The 22,141-nt window shown below is 40.8% G+C and overlaps 3 protein-coding genes across 4 annotated transcripts; 1 reads left to right on the plus strand and 2 right to left on the minus strand.

Moving 5' to 3' along the window:
- Positions 1 to 70: 70 nt before the first annotated feature.
- Positions 71 to 11,096, minus strand: crtc2 (CREB regulated transcription coactivator 2). Of its 2 annotated transcripts, none has more exons than XM_076302119.1 (14): positions 10,494 to 11,096; positions 9,664 to 9,765; positions 8,853 to 8,966; positions 6,469 to 6,530; positions 5,887 to 5,955; positions 5,289 to 5,389; positions 4,905 to 4,981; positions 4,499 to 4,542; positions 3,990 to 4,228; positions 3,308 to 3,759; positions 1,571 to 2,578; positions 1,214 to 1,270; positions 783 to 951; positions 71 to 556 (listed from the first exon to the last, which is right to left on the minus strand). In XM_076302119.1, the coding sequence occupies exons 1-14, from the start codon at positions 10,671 to 10,673 to the stop codon at positions 408 to 410; spliced, it is 2,823 nt and encodes a 940-aa protein (XP_076158234.1). In that variant the 5' UTR covers positions 10,674 to 11,096; the 3' UTR covers positions 71 to 407. The 2 variants fall into 2 exon arrangements, with proteins under 2 accessions (XP_076158234.1, XP_076158233.1); XM_076302118.1 differs by having other exon boundaries at positions 1,571 to 2,602; positions 10,494 to 11,076.
- Positions 11,097 to 11,244: 148 nt separating this feature from the next.
- On the plus strand, positions 11,245 to 13,257 carry chrac1 (chromatin accessibility complex subunit 1). The gene is made up of 3 exons (XM_076302121.1): positions 11,245 to 11,470; positions 11,835 to 11,961; positions 12,077 to 13,257. The coding sequence occupies exons 1-3, from the start codon at positions 11,324 to 11,326 to the stop codon at positions 12,151 to 12,153; spliced, it is 351 nt and encodes a 116-aa protein (XP_076158236.1). The 5' UTR covers positions 11,245 to 11,323; the 3' UTR covers positions 12,154 to 13,257.
- Positions 13,258 to 13,856: 599 nt separating this feature from the next.
- On the minus strand, positions 13,857 to 16,449 carry LOC143140952 (uncharacterized). The gene is made up of 3 exons (XM_076302120.1): positions 16,303 to 16,449; positions 15,330 to 15,842; positions 13,857 to 14,243 (listed from the first exon to the last, which is right to left on the minus strand). Exons 2-3 carry the CDS (start codon positions 15,833 to 15,835, stop codon positions 14,096 to 14,098), a joined length of 654 nt encoding a protein of 217 aa, XP_076158235.1. The 5' UTR covers positions 15,836 to 15,842; positions 16,303 to 16,449; the 3' UTR covers positions 13,857 to 14,095.
- Between the last annotated feature and the right edge of the window lie 5,692 nt (positions 16,450 to 22,141).

A 22,141-nucleotide genomic window follows, 5' to 3' on the forward strand; every position in this document is an offset into this window, starting at 1 on the left:
AATATAATATAACATAACATAATATAATATAATATAATATAATATAATATAATATAATATAATATCTGATAAATAGGCAATTCTCTCTTTAAACACACGTTTACTTCCTGAATAGGGAGGGTTGGTAGGTGTGGTATACTTGATACTTGGAGATATACCGATTTAGCTCTGTCCCCATATCTATGCATCAGAAACATCTTCATGTCAATGCTCTACATACGTACTCCAGTCTAAAATGGTGATCTGGAGATCATTGCATATGGATAATTCTTAGTTGACATAATTACACTGTGATCATCACATTCATGGTGTCATACCTTCCATAGATAAAGAGGGGCTCTAAACCTGCAGGGAGATGACCTCTAGCTGACCTCCAGCTGACATCCAGTGGTGTGCTCATGTCCAGGTCAGTTAATGGGGTTGTAAAATGTCCCATCCGTGGCAGGCTCGCTGGTGAATTCATCCCTCAAGATGCTCAGCTCCAAGGCCTCTTCATCCAGCTCCAGCATATTGGCAGGGAACCCAGCAATCTCCTGGTCCAGCCAGGATGCTGCATCTGATAAAAGGGTTGGGGTAAAGAAACATTCTTTACACAACAGTTTATTTAAATGTTCACAGCTGTGTACAGACATCTGTGAAGGCAGCAATGGATAAGTACCACTGTCTAGTTTATCGCATGGACAGATGGACAGATCAATGAACGGACAAATAGACTGAAATACAGAGAGATAGATAGATGGGTTTAGGTGAGAAAGCCTTGGGCTACTCATGCTGAACTATACCTGTTAACATGGTATCAGAGAAACTATGGCACATTCCAATGCTGTGTTTCTGGTCCTGCCCAGGATCAAGGCCCTGGAAAGGAGAAGCTTCTTTCTCTGTGGTGGCGGTGGTCTGCATCCCCACCTCTGTGACAGCACTGGACCCAGGCTCTTTGCAGAGTTGCCCCAACTGTAATGAGGTTGAACAAAAAAAAAAAAATCAAGGGTGGAACTATAGTGAGAACAAGAAGGAATCCTACTTGTTCAAGTACACGCTACTCTTAGAATTATTCTTCAAGGGATTCCCCTGTTTAAAATTAAACTAAAACGAAAGTCACTACTTCCTCATACAGCCTGACTATTTCACTTTTTTCAGTCGCTTTGGATGAAAGTGTCTACCACATAAGCAAATGTAAATGGAATGTGATTGTAGATTAGGTTATGCGGCCCACCTGCTGGGAGAGGGCTTTGGTCTGGCTGGGAGTGAGATGCAAACCCATGTAGGACTCCTGAGTGGACAACAAGAGAGGAGAGTCAATACAGGGACACATGTGATGGCATCGTTTATCACCACAACAATCAACAGGCATCTTAAAGGAATGCAACCCTCATAAAACAATATTGTATCAAATCTATCAATTTATCATCAACAATAATTATGCAACAAAATGGTATCAACAGCAACCGGGCAATTCAGCAACTGGGAGGACATAGTTGACGTAGCAGTAATCACTTTTGCTGTAAAATTAGACAGGCTAATTGTAAATTAAGGTAATTAATCAGGCTCCACACAGGAAGATCCAACTTACATTATTAAGGCCTATGCTGTTCTCCAGACAGGGCCCACTCTGTGAGGAGATCCCTGTTTGCAGAGTCTGGGGCATCTTCTGGGGGCTCCCAGAGTGGGCACTTCCTGCTGCCACCGTCTCCTGCAGCTGGCTCTTGGATCTTCGGTGGCTCTGTACCCGCATTGGTGTGCCCGCTCTAATGTGCTCCTGAGTGGGCAGAGTTTCCACGCTGGACAGGGGTCCGTGGAGGTCCGTCTCCTTCTGCCAAAGATGGCCCTGATTTGGGCCAGGCATGGCAGGGTTTGGAGAAGCCCATGGCGGGTGGTGGTGGTGGTGTTGTTGCTGTTGCTGCTGCTGTTGCTGCTGCTGTTGCTGCTGCTGCTGCTGCTGCTGCTGTTGCTGCTGTTGTTGTTGGTGGTGGAGAACATGTGGAGCATGATGGTCAGGCTGGAGATGATGAGGTGGCCACTGGCTGTGGTGGTGCTGCTGGTGGGTAAAAGGCTGGGCATAAGGCTGCTGCGGTGGAGGACCTACGTGGTGGAGTGGCTGGCTTTGCTCACAGTGATATGGCTGCTGGTGGGGAAGCTGGTGTTGGTGTGGGTGGTGGCGCAGGTGCTGCTGGCCGGGTGGGGGGTTCGGGCCTGGGCCTGCTTGGTCCTGGGCGAGGTAAGGCGGGAGCTGTGAGGGTGGAGGGCTCGGGGCCTGCAGGTGCTTGAGGAGGTGGCTCTGTTGCTGGGGTGGTTGCGCATGTTGACACTGTTGAGCCTGGCGCTTTGGGTACATGGGTGGCTGGTACGATGGATTTTGTAAGGGTTGCTGATGCAGACGCTGGCTTGGCATGGCTGCTTGGTGTGGCTGCTGCTGATGGTTGGCACTGTGCATAGGTGGCTCTACAGCGGTCAGCTGATGGTGGAGCTGCCCTTCTGTTTGAGCGTATGGCAGGTGTTGCAATGGCTGCTGGGACGGTGGAGGACCAGTGTGTTGTGGCTGGTTGTAGGGATACGCAGGAGGTCGGGAGTCTCGTGACATCTGATTGGTGTTGAGGAGCACTCCCTGGGAAGACAGAGAGCAACGCAGATACAAGATTTCAAAACATCTGACGCCAGTATGAGTCATATACAGCCCCAGAGATATACGTGGCTCCATGAAATGTGAAACTTGAAGATACAAAAAGATAAAATGGCTGCTATTGTGTTTTGTACATTTCTTTTGATAAAAATGTCTTCTAAGTGATTAGATAGAAATGTTTGTGCTGCTAAAAATACTGAGAATTCAATGGGCGGCTGCTCTGTTCTTGTTTTTCTCGTTGCTGCTAAGAAAACCACCCGACTTTCAATTCCAGAATCTTGTTGAGTAACTGAGACTTTGACATGTCAAGGATATTTCAAGGAATTTGTCAGTGTATTACACCAACCAGAAATCTAAATTAAATTAATTCCCGTTCAACAGAAAGAGTCAAGATAATTCAAATTCGTCTAACACAAGCCTGTGGCGTAAAGTAAGCCACTAGTGCAGCTTTAACATGACACACGCCACGTAAAAACAGTTTTAAAAGCCTGTCTAATTTTTTCAAATGTAGGCACGTCTGGTGTAGCTACCTCTATAACCAGTTCCATTGATTACAGTGGAAGCTCATTTTTGCAGCAAACACTCCGCTACAGAACGCTTCAGTTACGTGCCCGCCGGTGTAGCCTCCCTGTCAGGATGGTTTCATGTGTACACAAATGGAAACATTGACCTCCATGTGAATTGCGATACCTGAGTGATGGAGGACAGTGTTGGGGACACGGTCGGGGAGAACTGCTTTGGGTGGTGCCAGCGAGACTCTCCCCCACTGGGCAGAATGAGAGGGCTGAGCTGGTTCCGTTTCCGTGACGACGCCGGAGGGTGGGATTGGTTGGATGCCCGTGAGGAACAGGACAGAGACGAGGAAGAGCAAGAACGTGATCCACCAATGCCGCTGCTGTAGCTACAGTGGCTAGCAGCTGATTGGAGGGACTGGTTGCTGAGGGAGGAGCTACTGAGAGAGGACAGCAGGGATTGGTTACTAAGGGACGACTTGAGGGAGGAGTTACTCAGAGAGAGATGTAAGGAGGCAGAGCTCAAGGAGTTGGGGAGGGAGTTGCTGCTCAGAGATGACTGGATATTGGGGCTACTTAATGAAGACTGAAGCAGAGGGTTACTGAGAGAGACCGGCATTGGTGATAAACCTGAAAAGGAGAAGATTGGAAAAAATCAATCAATCAATCAATCAATCAATCCATCCTGACAATAAGTATTTTAAATATCTAAACATCAAACGATACAAAAAAGTTTACAAAAAAACTGCATCACAACAAGAGGTCTGTATATACTTTATGTATTAGACATGTTACTATGTACAAGATAATGCAATTCAGTAATGTCAGACACAGCGCTAATATAGTTGATTGACTGATACCAGGTAGGTGATAGGCCTCGTCTGTCTTGAGGCCAGGGTGTGTGAGACCCCCAGGCAGGTGGTCAGAGCTGCTGGAGGAGGTCAGGCACGAGGCCTGGCCCAGAGGGTCCAGCCCCAGACCGGTGGGCTGGGAGGAGGGCAGGTGCAGGCTGGAGAGGTCTGGCAGAGAACCACTCATGTTCAGAGAAGAGGGCAATGGGAGGAGGCTGCCGCCCTGTTGGCTGGGTGTGGGGATGGCACTGAGGGGAGAATAAGAGAGAATGAGGGAGAATGAGAGAGAGAGAGAGAGAGAGAGAGAGAGAGAGAGAGAGAGAGAGAGAGAGAGAGAGGAGATGTAATATGAGAGGCACAAAGTAGTGGAAACAAGGGAAATGAGATGAGAAGAGAAGAGAACGGGGGGGGGGGGGCAGAGCAGAAGAATGCAAAAGAAAAAACAGCACATCAGCTGAGGATATTTGACTTGGCAGTATGAATACAGGGAAGATGACAGGAAATCAGGAATGACTCACTGTTGGCTGGAGGCTTTGGCACTTCCTGATGGCACTTCGGACAACTGAGGACACACAAGAAAAGTCCATATAAACCATACATACTTACACACTTGAACAGGGGATAGCAACTGTGCAGTAAATCACATCAGTGCAACAGGCAACTAGAAGAGTTTGCAGAGAGTGTAGAGTGGAACTTTGCCAAAGCCAACTGAAGTATCACTCAATGTTAGTGAAAGTGAAACTAAATTGGCCAGATCCACTTCCAGATTTAATAGGTTCCTCCTTGACCCATGCTTCATCTTTCCAACAAGTTTCATGAAATTCAGGCCAGTGTGTAATTCTGCTTTTGGACAGACAGACAAACAGACAGCTGAAATATAAAACATAACATCCTTGGCAGAAGTATCAGGAGGGAAACAGTTACCTTTTTACAGTCACTTTTGAAAGGCTTGCTTTCCTCTGGCAAATTCTCTTCGATGAGAGGCACAGGATATGGGAACACTTGAAATTAAAAGCAAAGACAGACCAAATGGTCATAAACATAACTCAGTAGATTATTTAACAGGTCACAGTAGTTTACATCACTAATAATCATCCCTTAAATATATTACGTTTCAAATGAATGCAAAGTAGAGTAACTCCAGGACTCCGGTCTCACAAAAAAAACAACAACAACAACAACTTGTGTAAACACCAGAGCACCAAGACAACTCAGGGAGGTTTTGCAGGCTTCTAATTACAACCTTCTCCAGCTGGAGCTGCTAACTGCAGCTGGCGTGGGGTGAAGGGAGGGAGGCAGCACACTCACCACTGCGTCTATTCCGGGGCGTGAGAGACTGGCCCGAGCTCATCTGGTCACCGATGTGTGTGTTACGTACAGTGGTGTGCAGGGCCGAATCCGAATTTGTCCTGGAAAAAAAAAAAAGTTTTAGGAAATTGTCACTGACAACAAGCACTGCGTATAAACGTGACCAGGAATCGGTTGGGCATATTTGGCGGAGGGGCAACGGCACAAAGGCCGCACGAAATGGCATCAAGGCCAAAGTTACCTATACAGCACATAAAAAGTATAGATGTATATGGGGACGATGTCTTATGAAAACCACAGAAGGAAACACATTTTTAATGCATATAATTATGTCTTATGGCCACCAGAGGCACAACATAAGATGGAGAGACAGACAGCAACATCACTTTAAATCAATACACAGACTGACTATGTGTGTTCCTGAATAGTTGTTATGAGTGTTATAATGAACTTTGAAACAAAATGTTGCATTTTCTAATGAAAGTGTATAATGGAATTGACTTTTGAATTGAATTGAGTTGAGAGAGCGGGCAGTTAGGGATGGGCAGGGCTAAGGGAAGCCAGAGGGGCAACTGTGGACAAAAGAGCTGGTAATTACCTATTCAGAGCTGTCGCTGGGAGGCGGACCTCTTGGCCTTTGTCAGTGGTGCAGCTGTTTGGCCAGTTCCTTCATTAAACAAAACAGAAAAAGGGGTCAAATACGATTGAATTTATTCATGGCATTCCAAAGAAAGGCAATAGGAACATACCAATTTCAATTGAAAAGTGAACATTCAACGGGTTTGCAAAGCAATGGAAACCTCAACTGGTAGAACATGGGATTCCCCTCTCAAACTCATTTAAAAATTGATCGTATAATTTAAAATATTACACTCTATTACACCGATACATTCTTCATACATTGAGAACTGGTTTCTTTAATGAAAAATTACAGTAACAAACCAAATTGGCACACAAACGATTATATTTCGGTAATGCACACCTAACAAATACACGCCTTATATGTAGAAAATAATGAATGACTTATCTAAAAACTGCTGGCAGACTAAAAATAATGTTATTGTAAACCCTACTCTCAGATTCGGTATCATTCAAACAGAGCACTGACAGTGCCTATGCACACAGCAGGAGTTAATAGCCATAGCAACTTGGGCCAGCTGGCCGGGGTCCTGATGCCTACCTTCTCCAGTAGGAGCCAGGAGGAGGAGACTGGTGGACTGAGTGGTAAGGTGCACTATCAGTCTGCAGGTCAAAGGTTAAGGTTGACTGTTTTGTATGGCATGACCATCGGAAGTTTCATACAAATATCATACAAATTGGCTTCAGAGGGGATAGATAGGGGCTACATTAAATGCAGTGAGAAACAAAATAGTGGATAGAATAAAAGATTTTCATATTTTTTATCTTTTTTCTATCAAAAGTCAGTCAAAATCACAATGGAAAAAGTAATGTCATCCTGAAGCAATCAAACGGTACAGTAAACAGTATTATCATCAACATAATTACTAACATGGTACAACTATGAGTACAATAAGTAAAACATATTATTATATAATGCTATAAAATGTATTATTATGTATTAATGTATCAATTTATATTTTATAAAATGTATTTATATATAATTGCAGCTGTCAATATGTGTATTCATTCTCAAGTATTCTGAAGGAGAAGGAGCATTATGTAACATGAAGGGAAATCTCCTCAGAAAAGTACACCACAAAAAGGGTCCTCTTTTTGGACACGCATGTGGTACAGAAACACAGAAAGGACGTGTTTCCCTTTTCTGTCCAGCTTTAATGTGTATTAGTGAATGAAGAATGATAAAAACGTGCATAAAATATATAGTAGACAACAGAGAGTACCCCATCTAATATCACTTCCAATGTCAAATGTTTCAAAAGTGTATAGATATTTGTTTAGAACTATGCAACAATTATTCAAGTTCCATGCAACCATATATATCCATTTTCCCATACTTCCTACGTCCACCATTATTTGACCACCATTATTTGACAGACTCAATCCTCCTCGGCATGGATAGGGGATAATGTTGCACACATTTCTGGAGAGATTTGCTGCCTTTCTTCAGAGACGGAAGAGTTGTGCTACTCTAGCTTTCTCTCTAAACTACCCCAAGGTGTTCCATTGGATGACATACTTGGCCAGGTCCTTGTTTACCCCGATTTCTTCTTTTGAAACCTTTGCATGATTTTGGCAGTGTACTTCCTCTATATTCCTCTTCTGCCAAGCTTTTATCATGTCTGGCATTATTTTACTATATTATCCACAGACACAGAAACGGTGCCATCTATAATCAACTACAAGTCATCATCTCCCCGGTCCCTTGTGCAGGCATACAGCACCAGCTCTGTATCATCACTCTCCCTCCTACATGCTTCACTTTCAGGGCTATGCATTTACTGAAGTAGTCCACGTCATGCTTAAACCAAACATGCTGAACCCCGTGTGAGACTAAATACATTTTGGGGTGATATGACAAAGTTTAATCTCAAAGTGTTGTGCCAAAGAGCAAGCAAGGGTTTTTCTCTTGGGTGTGTTCATAGAAGTTGACGATTTGCAATGTCACACTATCTGCGTCACAAAAGATGTTCACTGATAACCCCTGTGCCATGCCTGAAGGACTTGCCTGTCTGTTTTTCCGACCTAGATTTAGCAAGTAAGTGCACTAGTTGTGGTGTCATTTGAGCAGGACAGCCCCTGCATCTTTGATTAATGGTATGACTTGGTATATTGCTCCAGAGTTCTGCCGGTAACTGTTCAAATAATTTTCAATTGTGTCCTTTCCCATCTTTGTGCAGTCTCGCAATCATATTTTCCAATTCCATAAGCATATTTTTGTGTGTGAAGCTATGATGCAGACCTGCAGCTAGACATAGTTCATACATATGTCCAAAATTAAGTTCTGGTTTTCAGAAGTCGTTTAATATGTTGTCATGAAGTTGTTATGCAATTAGGCTAACTGGAAATCAGTCTTACTTCAATCTTGAAATCTCAATTTTGTGTCAATAATCACAGGTTTTCTGACTTGTGTAGCAGTGATCACATTCTACTTTGAGGCCTGTGTTCTAAATATTATCTTTCTTCATTTTTGTTTCATTATCATTAGAGAAAATACAGGTGCTACTGGGGTGATACAATTTTGAATCCCTTGACATTTAAGTGTTAATGCAGAGGGGTATACTAACTTATTTTGTATTTCAAATATACACAGGAGAGATGTTAAATTCTTAGTGTATAGTGTACATTTGTGTGCATAGTACATACATACATTAATATAGACTATTGATTTGGATGGGTAGAAAACTGTGTTCTATATCTCTGAAAATATATTAAGGTCTTCAATTCATTCACACAAACCTATAAAATAATCTATGGTTGCTATATTTGTGCGTGCAACTTGATTTGGAAAAAGGCGCCAGTTCCATTATTGAATATAATAAAGATAAAAAGAGAAACTTAACTCCAAAAAGTCCGTCCAGAAGCAGTCTGTAAGTAAGGACTTACTAATAACTGAAGCACATCTAATCTGACTGAAAAGGATACATGTCTTCTGTTGGGTCGGCCTGGTGGACTCAGTCTCCTCTCTCTATGGGACTGATCTGACATCAGGTGACGGCGTGCTACACAACTGTGCTCAGGGTTGTATGACACCTGACCCTATGTTGAGAGATGTTGAAAGAAGATATGTGCAGAGTCAGTTTGGTAAGAGAGTGAAAAAAAAAGGAATATCAGTCTTTAGGCAGGAAAGAAAAACTTAGCAGAAAAACGGTGACACAGTAGCCAATATGCTTACAATATGCTTAATATGCAACACCAACAAAATTAAGCAAACGTTGTCACTGTGGGCATATTGGCACATACATGAATCCTAGTCTTGAGGTAACAGTGTGTTATTGTGTGGCACATTCAAGATTGGGACGTTGAGTCATAACAATCTGAACATAATAAAAAGACATTTTTTAAAACAAATACCCATAGTAAATTAGGTCACATGGTCCTTGACATAGTGGCCCAAATGGTTAATGGAGCTAAATGAAATGGTAAAGCATTGACCTCAGTCCATGAGTCCAGGTTCATGTTTCTGCTGTTAACCTGTTAATCCATGTTGTTACCAATGTCATTCTACTGTGATCACCTTACTTGAGTGACTGGAGTTGATCAGATATGAATTGTATGCCTTCAATGCATACCATTCTAAATGAATATAGTATATAGAAAATATATACAAAATAAATAAAGTAACATAAAAGGATAACTGTAAGGAATCATCATCATCATGCCATTAAACCTGTAATTCATCTGATACAGGAAATATGACTTTTTACAGACCACATCAACAGTAATAAAGCCTCACCTGAGAGTCACAAGTAGCTCTTACAATCTGGTTAACATTGGGCAAGGAACCACCATAACATGGGGCCAGATTTCTGGTCTGGCGAGCTCTCTGGACCTGTAGCTGAAACAGAAAAGCTCATCTGTCAATTTAAGCATCGGGCCCTGGAAAGATAATAGATTATGTAGTAAGGTAAATTGCTGCCAAAGATTCTAGAGAAAAGTTAATGAAGTGTCTCATAAAGTTATCTGGTGCATCTCTGAAAAATATCAGGGGCATTGTTGTGGAATTGCTTGTTGACCTCACACACATTCACCCAACACACACACTGGGACGGTACAGCCCCTACAATGGACCCAGACCGTCCTCTCTGAAAATACTGTGCATACTGTAGCATGCAATATTTCTGAACTTGGACATATTACCTTCCTGAGCTGTGGCCTATATTCATGGGTACTTGATTTAATTGTATTATGTTACTCCCTGCCTACTCTCAGTTTCACTGGATGTTGCTTCTCCGTGTCTTTAGACTGCTGTTTTCGTTTCACTGCGCTGTATCACTTCCTGTGCCCCCTTGCATTGTACATTTCCAAATAAAGCAGTTCTGATTGTAAGGTAACGTTACCCTAATTACTGCACGCAACCCGCTTCCAGGCTTGGTTGAAGCAACGTAAACAGAAAAGTTTGCTAGCAAACTCAACCTTGCTAACTTTTTCTGTCGACTTCGCAATACTTTATTATAATCCCAGACCGTTTGCCATTTTGCCATATACTCTTACTTCCCGTCTGTAGCTGTGTTGACGGCCACATTCGTTGCGATCTCGGCCTGTCAAACCGACATCGACACTTACCTTGGTGGAAGTGATGTCCATCATAACCTCTTGGAAGGCGGCGGTGTCTTCAGCCTGGCGCTGAGTATGAAGGGCAATTTTCTCGCTGAACTTGCGTGGATTACATCCCGCAGACCCAGATCCCGAGCTTGGTCCTTGGTTACATCCCCGACCCCCAAAACCTGTACCTGCCATAAACATAATCGACCCAATAGTATTTAACAGTTGTGAGTGAGTTGTTCAGTAAGCTATCGGTGACCCAAACACCCTAGAGAGGTAATCGTGATGTATCATGGGAACTGCCGTTTTTTCTTCTGCGGAAAAGCGCTGTTTTTTTCCGTCTGAAAAACTACACTGCCCACAGATGGAGCAACAGGTCTGTCGATAAACAGATTAGGATATGTGGGTGATGTAGTTCGTGCAAATGTTGCTACGAGATTGTATTTCTTGTACTTGGTTTACGCTGATTGAACGGCTGCCATTATGAAGTGTTTCTCGTGCGATGTGTCTGGGACGGAATTCATTTTTGGTCCTGCAAGATATGGCATTTCTTTCCATTAACTACTGTCTAAAGCAACTCAAGACCAAAGCTGAGAACTAGTTTTAACTTTAAATTTAGATCAAACGCATGTGATTTATCTGTTCATATTGGCCATTTTTGCCAAATATATGGCAAATATGTGGCAATTTCGAGCAATCTGTGGAGAGGGAGTTACGACTTTTTAGAGACGAATGACTGAATCTGTGGTTCAAAATATAAAAAACTACATTTCCCTAGATTAGCCAAAGACCGCTTTCAAAAGTGGCGGTTCACTTCCGCCGAAATAGTCGTCCGAACAACTTGTGTGAAGATGTCTGGAGATAACGTGGATGGCAAAGTTGCACCAAACAGCAAAAATGTTTCACTGCCAATGTCCCGAGTGAAGCTGATAATGAAAAGTTCTCCAGATGTTTCAAATATTAACCAGGAAGCCCTCTTTTTAACAACAAAAGCAACGGTAAGGCTACATCCCTGGCTGTTTGTTTGCTAACGTTAGTAGGGACAAGCTAACACACGTTTACTAGCAATGAAGTCAATCCAGACAGCTAATTCACAGTCCTTTCATTCATATCTATAACAGAGATTGGTTGTTTAGAGGTTGTATAAACAAACGTCTAGGTTTAATATAGCTATGATTGATCCGACGTGATGATGGTGGTGAAAAGTTCGCGAGCTATGTTAGCCACGTACAACTAACGTTAGCGTAAAGAAATGTTAACTGGCTCCTGGTAAGATGGCCTGATCATAAAGGTCTATGTCATTCATAGTAGCTTAATGGCGGTAGAGAATACGATATCTCAACTCATCTCATCTTTATCCAGGAGCTCTTTGTACAGCATCTAGCCCGGTCCTCGTATAAGAATGGATCTGGGAAAGGAAAGAACACACTTTCATACAGTGACCTCGCCAACGCTGCAGAGGGGACAGACAACTTTCAGTTTCTAATTGGTATGAACTCAAGTTTTACATTGAACAGTTGTTTGTGCTGTCCTCTTGAGCTGTTGCAAGAGCTAAGAGGGCTTATTTTGTTTGTAGTCCTTAAGCCTGTGTTTTTCACTTATAGATATCCTTCCAAAGAAGATATTGGCAAGGGATTACCTGAAGTCTCTGGAAGAAAGGGGAGAGGAAGATCATATCTAATGAAAATCTAGAGTTTGCAAACCTGGATCTGTTACCACTCACTCAGTAGCTCAGATGGCTGAGTTCTCCAACCCTTTAGCAGCTAAATCAGCAACCACAGAATCAGTGTGCTGGTTACAGAAAATGTTCTTTTTTCCCCAGCCAATCAAGGCACAGCTCAAATAGCCTGATAAGTTTACTTAAAAGCTGTGCTTGTGGATTTGTTTTGTTTTGTTTGATTTTGGCCTCCTTACTGCAAATAATGTCACAGTGAACTGATACTCTCTTAAGAGGCACTGCAAGAGCCTGATCATGGGCAACAGTGATTAATTTGGCTTCCAGTAATTTACAGTTCACATAGACATTTATTCAGGGATGGATCTCAACCTTAGCCAGGTCATCCACATATATTGCGCTGTTTCAGGATTTTACATTCTCAGGTTAAATGGTGCTTTACTGACAGATTCCATTGGTGCTTCCTGAGGCTTCCATTCACAGTGTGAAAAATCAATCAAAAAAGGGGTACTGTGTGTTTATTCTCATTCTTGAAAACCAGTGGCATTGACTGTTCAAAAAGCAGTCTTGAATATAAAATACTACTGCATTTGTGACCAATACCTGAACTAAATATAACTCAGGGTGTTTCATTTTTCTCTCTATTAGAGGGCAATAACACAAAATTGTTTTTAATACATTTTTTGTGTTTTTTCTTTTCTTTTGATAATCATATTTGTTGAATCCAAAAAAGATTCCCAGTCTCATATTTCTGCAGAGGGCAAAAAAATGTAAGAATTGTGCAAATAATCATCTAGATGAATGGTAGGGGTTTTAGGAATATTTTTTTTTTTATTTATTTAAGCTGTGAAACATCCATATACCCTTTCAATATTTGTTCTCTAAAGAATCAGTGGAATATTTTGTATAACTTCTCCTATGTTTAACAGAGGTGATGAAGTTGAGATATAGTTTGTCACTCTCCTTAACACCTGACTTTTTTTCTCATGCAGAAAACAAAGTGCACTGGATATGATTTGTATAGCTGTTAACACGTAGTGTAGTGTTCATATATGTTTTTAAGAGGGTTTAGTCTGTACCATGTATGGAAATAAACATGTTTGCATAGTGTGGCTGTGTTTTATTTTAACACAATTAAAATCTGAAGATTGTTTCTGTGTAGTCCACAATGACACAGATAATATAGCAGCAGCTAGCAATCTACTGCAAAGGCATGCAAAAAAACGTACAAACATCATCAGTAGCACTTTGGGTAATATACTTGATGGTGCCATACTGTAAAAGTTTTTATTTAATTATTTTATTAGGTGTGGTTCTATATGGACCACATAAGTGCGTAGTGCATAGCCAAGCCTATGCAGTCAATTGGAATGACTGGTGCACTTCACATGCCATATACCTTGGAAGAGGATCCCTGTTTTAGTTGCTTACAAAAACATTATTCAAGAATTGGCCCATTTTCCCCATACTGTCTCTGATACAGTTACATTTACATTACATTTATTAATTTATCTGACACTTTTGTCCAAAGCAACTTACAGATACCAATTGCAGGATCCCTGGAGCAACTTGGGGTTAAGTGCCTTACTTAGTGTCACAATACCACCACTTTAAGCTCTAAAAAAGAGTATTATTTTCTCAGATTAAGCATTTAATTTGAGGCAGTTTTATAGTAATATTACACTATGTAAAGGGAACAAGCCTGAAGGCTGAGAGTATAAAAATAGATTTTATTATCAAGGCTTACACTCGCCACCATAATGTATGTTTCACTGGATCATTAGGATGGCAGGTGCAAAACGATGTAGATGAGAACTTGAATACCTCCCCATCTAACAAGCCCAACTATCAGGTAAATACACATCTCAGAGAAATCAGAGGTCGTTGTAAACAAGGGTTTTATATGTTAGTTATAAGTCGTGCATAGTCATGAAAACAGTTGGCATGGCTACCATCTCCGTGCCAGCAGTTTGGCTAGCCGAAGTTGCATGAGATCCAGGGACCTCTCCAGAATGGAGAGCTTCTCCTCCAGAAGTGCGGCCAGTTCCTCTCGACTATGGAGCGAGGCTCTGGTGTTGGTCAGCTGCTCCTTTATACTATGAAGAGAAGAGTAACCCAGTTTTCAGTAGCCTTGTTAAACAGTCTCATGTCAAAAATACCAATCGTACTCTGTGTTTTTAGAAGGTGAGGCATGCCATTTGGGTTAAACAGATGTTGAATGCTGTTTCCTGAACACTGAAAAGAAAAAAAGTGTCCTTCTGAGGGACGCCATAACTTTTTGTAGTGCTTCAAAGAACCCTCAAGGCATTAGATATTTAAATAACCATTTAAGAAAAGGTACGAAAATAGTCTTTCTGAAGAACCTTTCAATTGATGTAAAGGTTCAACACAAAGTCATGGTTCTTTATGGAACCATATAGTGATGAAAAGAAGCATTTAAGCACCTTTATTTTTTACTACTAATATTGTATTGTGTGCCTCTTTATTTGTAGTTTCCTTTTACACTTTTCTGGAAACTTGAAATATTAATAAATCTGATCATAAGTTAGGCCCTACCTTAAACCATCTAAATGCAGTGATGTGAAAGAACATAGGAAACAATCCTTTTTTGCAGCTGATTTTCACAGTAGTATCATTATACATTCTTGTGTTTTCCTTCTAGCTGTTCCTTTAGTGTCTCTCATTGACTGTAACAACATTTATTAAATTGTTAACAGTGCTGCAGCTGCTTGTTGTTGAGCATGAATCTAGGCCCCCCACAGTCAATCACAGCTCTGGACGTCTGGGCAAGTGCTTTTGTTGGTGTGTGTGCGGCACACGTCCAGAGCAACGGAAAAGATCCTGACTCGTAGCTGATGGCTGTGACCTCATGTTTGAGGTATGCAGCGATTCTGGTGTGGAAAAATGGTAAACTCACAATTGCCTACATTCTTCCACATGTGTTAGTGACTGTGTTTGTGTGTGTGTGTGTGTGTCTGCCTCATAAAAACCCTTTGTCTCAAGGCTTTTGTGGTAAATATGAGCTAATAAAACAGGCTTGTTCTTTCCTGCAGGTTTTTAAGGCTCCGTTTGTTGACTAATTAACAGGAGGTGGCATGTAATGCAGCTCTCATGTTATCTTTTGTTCTTAAATATGGATTATGATAAGGGATATATAGTATAAGAGGATAAGTGAAGCTTACCTGGAAAAGGTATAATGCTCAGTGCCCTCTCTCCTCTTGTCCTCTAAAGAGAAGAAAACCTTCTCCATGGTCTCGGCAGTCTGGACCACCTCTTGGTGATCAGCCTGAACCACCTGCACGTCCTGACGGGCCTGTTCATCGTACGAGGGCCCTCCTTCGTCCAGGCCGCTGGCCACCGACACAGCCTCCAGTGCTGCCCGGTTCTGGAGAGTCAGCAGGCGGGTCTGCTCAAACTCCTCCTGCCCAACAACGTCGTCCCAGCAGACCGGGGAGGAGGGGGGCAGCCAGAAGCGCTGGGTGCAGTTAACAGGTCTGTCCGGGGTCTCCGAGACAAAGGGGCTGTCCGCAGGGAAGCCGGCCAGCAGGAGGTCCTGGACACCCGAGCCCCAGTCGTCCCAGTCACCCTGCGTCTGGTCCAGCTCCTGTCCGTGTGCGGGGCACCAGGCACAGAGGAGGAGACCAATGGGCAGCCAAGATCGCCCCATGTCCACCTGAAACAACAACATTGTGGCACTGCAACACAGTGTATTTATTAATTTGATGTGATGGATTGAGAGAGGTATTTCAGCAATGGTGCCGTCCACAGGGCAAACACAGGTTCTCCACAGGTTAACAGATTTTTCTAGAGGGAGAGATAGAGGAGCTCCTGTGTAAATACCATTGCATCTTGGTGATCTAGGAGATCTACAATACAGATAATAATGTCAGCTCAACAGCTCTGAATACGACGATATCGTATAAGCTTGCTGTTCACTGAAAAAAAACAGAATGGTAGCCTACATCCCACTTCACGTTCCATCGTGTCTTTTGTTTACTGTGCTTTGTCATAGCAAGTTTTCAACTGGGAAATCCCATCGTAGTATAACGTGCATGTTTTGTCAGATAAAACATAGGAAACACAAATACCTACAAGTTTCGGGAGTTTAAAGGCAATGCAACTGTTTCTTCAAATAAAACTATTCAAACTACTTACCTTGGAGAAGAGCTCGAACTTCGAGCACCAGTGAAGTGCTCTCACGGCTGAGCTATTGGAAAGTCTGAGTCGGTGGCGACTGCGGACTTCGAAACCAGCGATGCACCATTTGTTTGCCGGATCATGTCTTGAACGACTTTCTTCTACCAGGAGGCGTTCAAACCTAATCATGTTTTCAGTACGCGGCAATTACGTCACAGCCTTCCTGGAATGTGTATGGTCTTGTAATGCTGTGTGGTCTTGTCGGTGTTGAGTGTAGCCTATGTAGGCTACTTGTATTTCCAAGTAGGCCTATTTGCATTTGAGAGCGAATATGCACTTGCACTCCGATTTACAGTAAAAGTGAATGCTTTTTGCATCCGCAATGGATGTGACTGAGTGCTACTCTCCAAAGATTTGGAACTCTACTGACTAGGGGCCAGGCTAGAGATTATTAGCTAAATGTCCAAACAGATCTTGTAAGATTAAAACCAAACCAGCTACTAATGCAAAACGCTATCAATGGTCGCAATAGTGTGCAGAGGAAATCAGATCTTAAGAATAACAGTGCCCTCATTTTTGGACTTATAGCAAGAACACCAATAACAATGTCCATCCCCATCTAAACATTTGTAAAATATGAGCTTGCGCAAAATCCCAATTGTGTTGCTGAGGCCAGGGCCATCTGTGTTTGTTTAGAATTAAGTGGCTTGGCCCTTTTTACAATTCGGTAAAATACTGTCTAAAAAACATATAACAATGACCTGAGAGAGAGAGAGAGAGAGAGAGATATATATTTGTATGTATATGTATATATGAACCACCTGATCAACAAGTGGTACAAATGAATAAATTAAATAAAAAAGGCCTGGTGAGAGAAAATCTAATTTTATTTTTTTTTATTAATTAATGCAATATACAGTCAAGCCAGAGAGTGAACTACAAGTGATACATATTCACATTATGTCCTAATAAGGTTTACAGCATATCTTCCGAGTTAATCATAATAATTAACAAAAAGTAAAATACAAATTGAAAGCTCACACGTTACAACATCAAGAAGAAAAACAAAAACATCAAGGAACTTAGCAGTGTATTCAAATGCATCATTTTGAAAAGAAAAAAGACCACCAAGACAGGAATGACAGAAAATTCAAATTTGGCATGTGGTGAAAAGCTATGACGTTTAGAGAGTTTTTCAAAATCAATGACATGAATGGGAGGCTTGTAGCCAGTGGGCTGTGCAGGGATGCCATCACAATAAAATAAAAACCTTTGGTCACTTTGCTATTCCATGGCTTGTGTGTGGATATGGACTCATGTTTCAAGATAATATGTTTTTAATAATAAAAAAGGGAGTGTCCTGGAAATAATGTACTACTTTTTAAAAAAATGAGTAATCATGCTGCCCAGAATAGCAAGACTTTGATAGTTTTTTTCTTCTTTTTTTTTACTTGCATTTGATTCCTGTTGGGCCAGGAGAATGTAAATGATTGTCTTTGGGGGGAAAAATGGTTCAAGACACTCCCTACATTCAGAGGAGGTAGATGAAAAGCAAACAGACGAAGGGCATTGAATAACTACGGGCAACATTTAGCCTACACGCTGCAGGTCATAGTGCATTATTAAGGCCAGATGTCCAGAAATGTTGTTCCAACACCACATGCAATTGGCTAATTTAAGACAAAGGTGAGGGAACTGAAAGGTAACAGAGCAGCAGCAGATATAGCCCCTAGCTGGCAATACCTGAGTCTGTAGTCACATTTCATCATTCACCAATAGTGATCATGTCTCACTGGGATGTATTTCTCTATGCCCATTTAGTTTAACAAGTTGGGTCATCATACAGAATCACATTGAATTTGTCAGATGGGAAAATTTCGGGAACATTAACTGAAATTAAGTTTATGTGTTACGTCAGAGGCTTTGATCAACTGTGCACTATGTAATGTACAAATGCAAATGCTATTTAGGGTTACAAAAAACAATAATTAAAGAGGTGACGCTGTGCCAGGAAAGACAAAAACAGGCATTTGCACAACCTTGTGTGTTCAACAAACCTCCCAGGATAAAGGGATACTTTGATTTTGGAAGAAAAATGCAGTATGCAAAATTAAAAAATAAAATGCAAAGTCAATGCAGCATATATCAGGCTTATGAGGTACTTCATGTGTATATACTTTTTTTTTCTTTAGAAAAGTTATCCAAGTCATATTATTCCTTAAAGTTCCTATTGTAGCAGAAAATACCTCGTTCTTTTCATTTTTCATCTGTCTCTCACTCTGCCCAACCAGATGTGGGCGATTTCTTTTAAAAACTGCTTAGAAAGTGCAAAAGATAAATACTGATCATTCTATGCAGCATGTTCTTACAAGGTTGCATGATGAGTAACATAGAAATTCTTTTACGTTGAAGAGGGGGGGGGGGGGGTGATCGAAAAGGCACACATAGGAATGAGGGGAGAAAAAAAAAAATCAGATGTCTCTACCTCACACCTAACATAGATTCTACACACCCTTATCTGTACCATTCTGCTGAGCAATTCTTTGAAACGCCTAAAACCAACCCGTGCATTAGTTAAAAAGAATATATTTGTTATTAGATTTGTCACTTAGAATTATTCCCTTTATAAAATGCAATTAGTCTATCAATATGTTTCTTGAAACAGAGAACTGTCATAGCTTATGCATGTTCTGCATTTTCTCTAACTCTGGGAGAAAACAGCAGATTTGATTTTGACAACAGCTTCACTGATTTTATTGCCATACAGTTACAAAATGAAGTCAAGTAGAGGATCACAACCTAAATCCTTGCTATATTCGGCCACTATTTTCAGCTTGCCACAATGGTATTGCTGATCGGATACTGCACATTATTCAGATACCAGGCTGCCTTGCCCAAAAGCAAAATCCAAAGTTGGAGATAAGAGCCAATACAACCTCATCCATGACCATTCCTCCACAATTAACAGACAACCCACAATATGGCACATCCCTGTCAAATAGCACAAATATACAACTTTTCAAATATACACCATTTTATTCTGAAAACTATGACCGCAAACCTCCACAGACTTTAAGCCAATCCTTGACTTGACTTCAGTCATACATATTATCTTAAATCACACTATACGCTTAAAAAGGTTCTTAGAACCATTTCAGGTTCTTCAGGTATTCTTTGCTAAAAGGTCTTGGTAAAACCTGCTCATGAAGTCAAGCTTAAAAAGTTTTGAAAGTTCCAGGACTCTTTGAAACCTGAAGGTTTCGTTTAGAAGCCCTGCTGACATTGACATTGTTCATTGCTAAAAAAAGAGGGTTTTTCCCCAAAGACCCTAGCAGGGAAGAACTTTTTAAGGTTCTTTCTCTCTTCCTCTCCACTGCTTAGTGTGTAGATCAGCACAATCAAATGGCACCTATACTCCTAGCATCCTACACCCTCAGAACAGCTGCTGACCCATGAAAGGACATAGCAGACCAGGTCATCATACAGTTGGCAAATAGGTCATCCAGTCTTGGTTGAGGCTCACTGCAATAAATAAGGGTGTTCACAGGCAGTTTTTAGAAATGACATAGTCTTAGATCATAAGAGAGAACATATGGATGAAACGATGCTGTTGCCAAATACAACATTTTTGGTCCCCTGAATTTCTTTTTGGGTGATAAAGTCCCTCAAATTAGTCCTCAACCAAAAAAAAAACAATAATAATAATATTTTCTATACAAACAGTATTGGCATGTGTTGTTTGGTCACTGTTACTGTTCTTTGTCATTATACAAATCAGGGGTGCATGCTAGCACCTGACACTGTTCTGAGGTAGTGTTCCAAGTTGGTATAAAAAGCCAGATAAATCCGGAGTTCTTGAAGACAAGAAAAAATAGTTTGATTCATTTCAGATTTAGGTGCCCACTCATGCTTCCTAATTACAGTAATATGGCATTGATTTTGAGGATTGGAGCACTAAGAGTATCCATTGAATAAACGTCAATAATAATATGGCATTTCTGTTAACTATGAATGTCTAGTAACAGAATCTGGAATAGTATCCTCAGTATCCACACCAAAGGTAATGCTGGTTTTACCAAAGAACCGGTCAGGGAAAAAGAGCATGTTTTGAACTATGAAAAAAGGTGCTGTATATCAATAAATACCTGTCAGTCTAAGAATAGAAAAGCTTAATATGGAATAAAATAAAACTATGTGGGTGATAAACAAAAGAAAATAGGGTCACTCAACTATATGGTATGTGCCATCATGTAGTGAGGCGCAAGGCCCAAGGCCCTTACATGCCTTAAAATGGTGATGGATTTATTGAGACCAAAATAAAAAAGTCGATCAATTAATATAAATAATTAAGGTTTTGCTCATGCCATTTTTGAGGAAACATCTTGATTGTTCTCTCTATACAGAAGAACTGCCTGAAGCATTGGAGAAAAATGGTAAAAAAAAAAAAGTCTGAATGTGGATGTTCTTGAAATTTGTTTGATGAGCCCGACTGAATATAAGAACTAAATGCAATGCAATTTCTAAACATTTTCTTTCTATTGGAGCTTACATCTAGGTAAAGATAGACAGAACAGAACATAGGTCTAGAGTACACTGGTTTTACAATGCTAGCATTTAAAATACATTCACCATGTTATGCTGAATAGATCCTCTGGAAGGATCCATTAATAAGAGTAATATAAAGGGAGGGATCTTTTGTATATTTTACTCATTACAGCCACTGATAAAAAGGCAATAGTAAAATTATTGGTGCCAAACTTGAGACAAAATAAAATAAAGCTGAATGTGCAAGCCTCACTAGAAACACATGCAACACCCTGCAGCCTAAAACCAAAAGGGAAAAGCATTCACACAAGCCAAGATCCTCTGACTGGAGCAATCAATAATAGTTTTCTGCCTGCTCTCTGAACATGTATAAAGTAAGCTTTATTTGCAGAATACAGAGTAAAATGCCACAGCTCTGGAAAATAACCTGTTGGTAGTGTTTAAGCAGGTAAGTTATTTGGCCAAAAATAAGGTAGGAGAGTTTTATGATGTAATGTTGTTAAAACCTTCAGTGTAAAATCTGATACAGTCCTGAGAACACTGTATGTGCTTACAAGTAATCATGAAATCTTCAGTCATAAATACAGGGCAAAACTATATAGTGCTGCATCATTTATTCTGACGAAACCAACAAAAGAAAGTCTACAGCAAAGAGAAATAGCTTGAGCCTTAACATGTATACAAAAATAAGATTTGAATTGCGATTGAACAATCTACATTTTTTGTTGCCAACACAGCACAATTTATCCACAGTGCCAATCTGTTTTAGTAAAGCACCACAAAATTCAATCTGACAAGAGACCTCCAGCTTGCACTCAAAACACAATACTATCTTTGACACACAGATATGTTGCCCTAAATATTTTGATTATATGGCAAAAAACTAGAGGAAGGTTTGGATGTCATCCAATGAAATCAAAAAGCAATGATTTAAAAATGAAAAAGAACCTTACATGATTCCATTTTGACTATCTCCATCAATATCTCCATTAGTACACTTTTTGCATAGGCTGTAACAATGTAGAACTTGGCATAAGTAGTTCATGGTTCTCTCTTGTACCAATGTTTGTCTGTGTCTGGCTAATGTAACCCCAAGACCTTTAAAGAAGTCACCAAGATGACGGCAGAGCTACCCGCATTACGTTCGCCCCAATTCTGAGGTATACACTTCTAAACACCACTGACAACTCCAAACTTCTATAGTGCAAAACAATGTTTTTTTATACTTTTCATACTTTAAGGAATTGCATATGTTGAGAACAACTGGAAATCTAAGGTGCTGGTATCAGCAGGTAGAACTTGCAACATTAAA

Source organism: Alosa pseudoharengus, unplaced genomic scaffold (genome assembly GCF_046254945.1).
Source record: "Alosa pseudoharengus isolate Yale_2024_CS ecotype anadromous, Long Island Sound unplaced genomic scaffold, YU_APseudo_1.1 YU_APseudo_1.1_scf_23, whole genome shotgun sequence".
NCBI lineage: Eukaryota > Metazoa > Chordata > Actinopteri > Clupeiformes > Clupeidae > Alosa > Alosa pseudoharengus.